Here is a 7,218-nt window from a genome sequence, read left to right as displayed (position 1 = left end):
ACACTGGAGCCATGAAAGTCATAGAGTAACCATGAATGGGGGCAAGGGGGAGCCAGAGCCTCTGCCTGGGAGCTGGGGGTGTGAAGCAGTCCCTGGGTCCTGGTGAGAAAAGGGCCCAGCCAGCAAGGCCAGAGGAAGGGGAGCTGGGGCTGGGACACCTGTGCCCCCACACTGCTGGTTTCCCCCAGCTAAGGAGCACCCTAGGGTGCTAGGTGCCCTGGAAGCTGCCCTAGGCATGAGCTGAAATTAAGCCCACCTGAGGTCGCTGACGGCCCCTGCACAATGTGTGGCCATGCATGAGGGTAGGTGGAGTGGGTCCCAGTGTCGCTGCCCCTGCTAATGTGTCTCCCTGCCCCTCCAGGCCCCTGGCCCAGACATGGCCCGTCGCTCCCAGAGCTCCTCTCAGGGGGACAACCCACTGGCACCTGGTTACCTGCCACCTCATTACAAGGAATACTATCGCCTGGCAGTGGATGCACTGGCCGAGGGTGGGCCGGAGGCCTACAGCCGCTTCCTGGCATCCGAGGGGGCACCTGACTTCCTGTGCCCTGAGGAAGTGGAACATGTGAGCCGCCACCTGCGGCCCCCACAGCATGTTGCCCGGGAGTCCCCCGAAGGCAGCCCTCCTGATGTGGACATGGATGGCTCCTCAGGCACCTACTGGCCCGTGAACTCGGATCAGGCTGTGCCTGAGCTTGACCTGGGCTGGCCCCTGACCTTCGGCTTCCAGGGCACGGAGGTAACCACACTGGTGCAGCCTCCACCGCCCGACAGCCCCAGCATCAAGGACGAGGCTCGCAGGATGATCCGCTCTGCCCAACAGGTGCGCTGTCGTGGGCTGGGCGGCCTGAGCTGGACCTTGAAGCATGAGGAGAAGTGAGAGGGTGAAGGAGAGAAGCAAGCCTGGGGGGAGTGAGGCCAGGGCTGGCCGGCCAGGCCGCCCCAGGTTCACGCAGGAGCCGGGGGCTCCAGCTGCGGCAGGGGTTCCCTGGCAGAGTTCTTCCGGGTTCACCAAGGACTTGGTCATCACAGGGGGCACGCTGTGCATAGGCTTCTTTGCCCATGGTCATGGCCAGTGCCAAGAAACTCAGGGGCTCTGGGATGGGGTCCCTCCCAGCCTATCATTCAGAGAGTTTTCTAGTTCTGCAAATGGCCTTTGACCAGGCGAGGGCTTCTCACCCATCACTGAGCAGTCGGCAAACAGCAATGGGAGCCCGTTAAAGCATGGAGACTGCGGCAGCAGGTCCAGATGCTAACGACCCCTGCCTCTGCTCCATGCCCTGGGCAGTGACTCCTTCCTGGGGACAGAATTGGAACATGGGGCTCAGCCCTGATGCCTACCCTGGGGTCAGGACAGCTCAGCCATCTGTAGGGCAGAGGGGACTGCAGGGGCTCCCCTTGCCTTGCCCTTTCCCCTCCAACTCCCATCCCACCCCCGCCCAGCTAAAGAACAGCCCTGAGTGCCACAGGGTGCAGGCCCAGCACCTGCCACTGGCTTCTTTATGCGCCACCAGCCTTGCTAAGCAGCCGCACACCCCCTGTCGGTTCCCTTCCTCGCGACCCAACTTCCCAGACATGGCTCCACTCCCCAGGGGATGGGCTAGTGGCCGTTTTACGGTGTTTGTAAGTGATACAAAGGCCTCCGGGGACCGTCGAAGTTGGCTGGAGAATGGGCTGGGGACAGCAGGGGCGTCTGTCCTCCTTCCTGACCCGACCCGCAGGTGGTGGCCGTGGTGATGGACATGTTCACCGACGTGGACCTGCTCAGCGAAGTGCTGGAGGCCGCCGCGCGCCGGGTCCCGGTCTACATCCTGCTGGACGAGATGAATGCGCAGCACTTTCTGGACATGGCCGACAAGTGCCGCGTCAACCTGCACCACGTGGACGTGAGTGACTCGGGGGAGGGGGAAGGGAGCAGCCCCCCTCCGGCTGAGACCTAACCCCCTCCGGCCCCTCCCAGTTCCTGCGCGTGCGCACTGTGGCAGGCCCCACCTACTACTGCCGCACTGGGAAGTCCTTCAAGGGCCACGTGAAGGAGAAGTTCCTGCTGGTGGACTGCGCCGTGGTCATGAGTGGGAGCTACAGGTGCGCGCAGCCCAGGCCCCTGCCCCTCAGGGGACCCCTGTAGTCCCGGCACCGCCCCCCCCTCCTCTCCAGGACGCCTGGTCGCGTATCCCCGGACGCAGGTCCTTGCAGACCTTGCGTCCCGTCCCGGAGCCCCATCTCGTCCCACCTGGTGCCCCGGGGGGTCCCCCACTTCCGCTCAGCCCCGCTCCCTTCCCTTGACTCCGGCCCCGACCCCGACAGCTTCATGTGGTCCTTCGAGAAGATCCACCGCAGCCTGGCGCACGTGTTCCAGGGCGAGCTGGTCTCCAGCTTTGACGAGGAGTTCCGCATCCTCTTCGCGCAGTCCGAGCCGCTGGTGCCCTCGGCGGGGGCTCTGGCCCGCATGGACGCCTACGCGCTGGCTCCCTACGCGGGGCCCGGGCCTCTCGTGGGTGTCCCCGGGCTCGGGGCGCCAACCCCCTTCTCCTTCCCTAAGCGAGCACACCTCCTGTTCCCACCGCCCCGGGAAGAGGGCCTGGGCTTCCCCTCCTTCCTCGACCCCGACCGCCACTTTCTGTCGGCCTTCCGCCGAGAGGAGCTGCCGCGGATGCCCGGGGGCGCCCTGGAGCCGCACGCCGGGCTGCGGCCACTGTCGCGGCGGCTGGACGCCGAGGCAGGGCCGGGCGGGGAGCTCGCGGGCGCGCGCGGCTTCCTCCAGGCGCGGCACCTGGAGGTGGACGCCTTCAAGCGGCACAGCTACGCGGCCGCCGACGGTGCGGGCGCCGTGGAGAACTTCGCGGCCGCCAGGCAGGTGTCGCGGCAGACGTTCCTCAGCCACGGCGACGACTTCCGCTTCCAGACCAGCCACTTCCACCGCGATCAGCTCTACCAGCAGCATTACCAGTGGGACCCGCAGCTTGCGCCGGCGCGCCCGCAGGGCCTCTTCGAGAAGATTCGCGCCGGCCGCCCCGGCTTCGCCGACCCCGAGGACTTCGCGCTGGGTGCCGGGCCGCGGTTCCCCGAGCTTGGGCCCGACGGGCACCAGCGGCTGGACTACGTGCCGTCCAGCGCGTCGCGCGAGGTGCGCCACGGCTCGGACCCCGCCTTCGGGCCCGGCGCCCGCGGCCTGGAACCCGGTGGGGGCCCCCGCCCCAACCTGGGCCAGCGCTTCCCGTGCCAGGCGGTGGCGAGGCCCGGCCTGGATGCCGCGCCCGAGGCGGAGCCAGAGCGCAGGGGCGGGCCCGAGGGGCGGGCCGGGCTGCGGCACTGGCGCCTCGCCTCCTACCTGAGCGGATGCCACGGCGAGGGTGCGGGCGACGAGGGCCTGCCCGCGCCCATGGAGGCCGAGGTCTACGAAGACGACGTGCTGGCTCCCGGGGGCCGGGCGGCCGCTGGCGACCTGCTGCCCTCAGCCTTCCGCGTCCCTGCAGCCTTCCCAGCCAGGGGCCTGGTGGCAGGCGCCGGCAGTGGTGGCGGCGACGGCCCAGAGCGCGAGGGCTCTGAGGAGGCCGGCCTGGCCAAGCAGGACTCCTTCCGCTCGCGCCTCAACCCGCTCATCCAGCGCAGTTCGCGGCTACGTTCCTCGCTCATCTTCAGCGCGACGCAGGCCGAGGGCGCGGGCGGGGCCGCAGCGGCCGCCACCGAGAAAGTGCAGCTGCTGCACAAGGAGCAGACGGTCAGCGAGACGCTGGGTCCCGGCGGAGACGCCGTGCGCTCTGCCGCCTCTGCCAAAGTGGCCGAGCTCCTGGAGAAGTACAAGGGCCCGGCCCGTGACCCTGGCGGCACAGGGGGCGCAGTCACTCTCGCTAGCCACAGCAAGGCGGTCGCAACCCAGTCGTGGCGGGAAGAGGTTGGGGCGGGGGCAGAGCGCCGCAGCCTCGAAAGCTGCCTGCTCGACCTGCGCGACTCCTTCGCGCAGCGGCTGCACCAGGAGGCCGAGCGGCAGCCGGGCGCCGCCACGCTCACCGCCGCGCAGCTGCTCGAGACGCTGGGCCGCAGCGGCACCGACCGCCTGCCCTCCCGCTTCCTCCCTGCCCAGGGGCGCTCCACCTCCCCGCAAGGGCGGGACAGCCCCCCGCCGGAGGGGCCCGCGGCGCACCAGGCACCCCATTCTGAGCCAAAAGGGAGCCCCATCTCGGCCTACCCCGAGCGGAAGGGGAGCCCCACGCCTGGATTTCCCACTCGCAGAGGCAGCCCAACTACAGGATTTACTGAGCAGAAAGGGAGCCCCACCTCAGCCTACCCGGAGCGCAGGGGCAGCCCGGTGCCCCCCGTGCCCGAGCGCAGAGGCAGCCCGGTGCCCCCCGTGCCCGAGCGCAGGGGCAGCCTCACCTTTACCTTCTCCGGGGAGTCTCCGAAGCCTGGGCTCGCGGAGGAGGTGACAGGCGGCCCCATGGAAGTCCTGCGCAAGGGCTCCCTGCGCCTCCGGCAGCTGCTGAGCCCGAAGGGCGAGCGGCGCGCGGAGGATGAGGGCAGCCTCCCAGCACCGCAGGAGAACGGGCGGCCCGAGAGCCCCCGGCGGCCGTCGCTGGGTCGGGGCGACAGCGCGGAGGCTGCCGCAGGAGACGAGCGGGGCCCGCGGGCGCGTCTGTCCTCAGCCACGGCGAACGCCTTGTACAGCAGCAACCTGCGGGACGACACGAAGGCTATTCTGGAGCAGATCAGCGCCCACGGCCAGAAGCACCGTGGGGGCCCCACGCCGGGCCCCAGCCCGGCCCACAGCAGCCCCGACCTCGGTCGCCCGCCTACTTCTGGCGGCCTGGCCCCGGACATGTCCGACAAGGACAAGTGTTCAGCCATCTTCCGCTCGGACAGCCCGGGGACGCAGGGCCGGCTGAGCCGCACGCTGCCCGCCAGCGCCGAGGAGCGCGACCGGCTGCTGCGCCGCATGGAGAGCATGCGCAAGGAGAAGCGCGTCTACAGCCGCTTCGAGGTCTTCTGCAAAAAGGAGGAAGCCGGCGGCCCGGGCGCAGGGGAGGGCCTGGCGGAGGACGACAGTAGGGACAGCAAGGTGGGCAAGTTCATGCCCAGGATCCTGGGTACGTTCAAAGGCAAGAAGTGAGCCCCCTGGCCCACCAGCCCAGGCCAGCGGCCCGCATCACTGCCGCCCCCACCCACAGCACCCTGCTGGGCAGGGAGCTTCGCGCCCCGTGTCTGAGTGGTGGCCCCTAGGCCCTCGTGCCGAAGCAGTTTGGGGCCCGGCTGAGCATGGCCAGAGCTGGCTCCAGTTGCGGCTTACCCTGCCTCCGCCCTGGCCTCTTCTCCCCCGGGGCTCCGGCCCCGCACTGCCGGTGCCTTTCTCCCCCGACTCCCTTCTCAGCCCCTCAGCCTGCCCCTCCTCACGCGTCTGCCTCCACCGTCTCCTTGGACCTTCATTCACCTCAGGGACCACCGTCTTCGTGCCTCAGCCCCGCCTTCTCTCAGGGCCTCCGTCGCCTCGGGGCTTCTGTTCTCAGGGTTTCCCTCTCTTCCTGTCTCCCGACAGCCCTGCACTTTCTCTCTCAGGCCCAGTCTACCACCTCTGTCTCCATTGCTGGGGGCTCACTTTTGCGGGGAAGGCAGGCCTGGCCACAGGTAGTTTATGATGGAGGGGTGGACCTGGCCCAAAGGATGCCACTCAGAGTGACGGAAGCTGGACAGGGAGGATGCTGGGAAGGGGGGTTTCAGGGGACCCCTAAGGGGCTGCCCTACCGGCCCGAACTGAAGCTCGCTCGGCCAGATCAGCCCACTCCTCCAGCAAGGCTCCTGTCAGTACCTGGTGAGAAGCAAGCAGTGGAGTACTGGGCTTTGTGGCACAATAAAACACCGCCTGGATAGACAACGTGTGGCCCAGCCTCATGAAGTGTCCCCTGCACAGGCACTATCCCAAGCCTTGTCCTAGAAAGAGGCTGGATGTAGAGCACTTGTCCTTGATAGGCATGGGGCCACGTGAGGGCAGAGGACAGGGTGTGGTGTAGCCAAGAGGCACAGGTCCTGGGCACCCCTGCAGGCAGGAGTGGTCCTTGCCCTGTGTGCCCAGCAGACCCCGACTCCACCCTGAGCTTGGATCCTCCTCTTTGTCACCAGCACGCAGAACCTGTCCAAGGTTCCCAGCTTGCCTTTCTTGTACCTTTTTTCACCTCCAGAAGAGTAATTTTCGTTGAATTGGAATGACACATTGTGGCACCAAATGCTTAGAAAGTTCCCCACTATTAGGTGCTAGCATTATGAAATTACTGTTTCTGTATTCTGTTATTTCTTTTCAAGTAGGTTTTTTTTTATTTAAGTATAAAGATGTCAAGAGAGAAAGGATTTAAGAAATGAAGTCACTAAGCAAAGGCAGCATTTCTGACTCCAGCAGCGGGGGAGGGGTCGGCCCCACTCTCAGTCCTTGACAGCTCACTCTCTGGTTACCAAAGCCACCACCCAGGTGGACATGACGGCAGGGACTTGACCAGGTGGAAAGGTGCCCTGGGAGCGGGATGAGCTGTAGAGGTTCTCAGCCTTGAATGTGCTGGCTAACGAGTCTGTTTGAGCGGGGCCTGGAGTGTCCCGGGTCTGCGCATAAGGTTCCAGACCGTCTGCTAAGGGAAGACCCTGGGGGGGTGCGGCGTTCCGCCTGTGGAAGGGCAGGGGCTGGTTGCCCAGCCAGTGTCCCGTGGAGCCTACTCTGCACCCTCCACCTCTTGCTGAATGAGATCGCTCTTCAAACATGATGTTGCACATTTTGGTGTTAATAAAAGACAATGCACAAAATATTACAACATGTTCCCAAATATATGTAATCTGCCGGTTATACAGTGCAACCTTTAACCTTGTGACCTTCCCAATTTTCCTTGCGGAAGCACGTGTCCCTGTAGGGAGCACTACAGGCCCTCCACACCTCTACCTGTGGCTTCTAACCCGATCCACACTCCTTCCTCCTCTCAACCCCTCCTCGTGTATGCAGCCCCCTGTGCAGGCCGCTCCATGGGCACTCACCTGCAGCCCCCTGGTCACCAAGCCCGGCAGACACTTCCGGCCTCGTTTCGCAGCCCCTGCTTGCTGGAGTCCTTCCCTGCCTGGGCGCCCATCCGCCACCACCCAGCGGGTCCCTGGCCTCTCAGCCGCCTCTACAGCACCGGCCGCCGCAGCCTCGGTGTCCTACTTGCAATCCCCAGGGCTGGCTGTGCCTTGGCTTCTCAAAGCTCCACC

General features: G+C 66.2%; 1 protein-coding gene across 1 annotated transcript; it reads left to right on the top strand.

Moving 5' to 3' along the window:
- Window positions 1–376: 376 nt before the first annotated feature.
- FAM83H (family with sequence similarity 83 member H) lies at window positions 377–6,743 on the top strand. The gene is made up of 4 exons (XM_063079848.1): window positions 377–823; window positions 1,722–1,886; window positions 1,961–2,085; window positions 2,308–6,743. The coding sequence occupies exons 1-4, from the start codon at window positions 377–379 to the stop codon at window positions 5,105–5,107; spliced, it is 3,537 nt and encodes a 1,178-aa protein (XP_062935918.1). The 3' UTR covers window positions 5,108–6,743.
- Window positions 6,744–7,218: the final 475 nt, after the last annotated feature.

This window comes from Cynocephalus volans, chromosome 15, assembly GCF_027409185.1.
Source record: "Cynocephalus volans isolate mCynVol1 chromosome 15, mCynVol1.pri, whole genome shotgun sequence".
In the NCBI taxonomy this organism is placed as follows: domain Eukaryota; kingdom Metazoa; phylum Chordata; class Mammalia; order Dermoptera; family Cynocephalidae; genus Cynocephalus; species Cynocephalus volans.
This window is presented reverse-complemented; position numbering and strand designations above follow the sequence as displayed.

Excerpts from the sequence above, each read along its gene's own strand:
- FAM83H (XM_063079848.1), top strand. The coding sequence starts at position 377 with ATGGCCCGTCGCTCCCAGAGCTCCTCTCAGGGGGACAACCCACTGGCA. Across the intron at positions 824-1,721 it reads TGATCCGCTCTGCCCAACAG|GTGGTGGCCGTGGTGATGGA; the intron begins GTGCGCTGTCGT and ends CCCGACCCGCAG. Across the intron at positions 1,887-1,960 it reads TCAACCTGCACCACGTGGAC|TTCCTGCGCGTGCGCACTGT; the intron begins GTGAGTGACTCG and ends GGCCCCTCCCAG.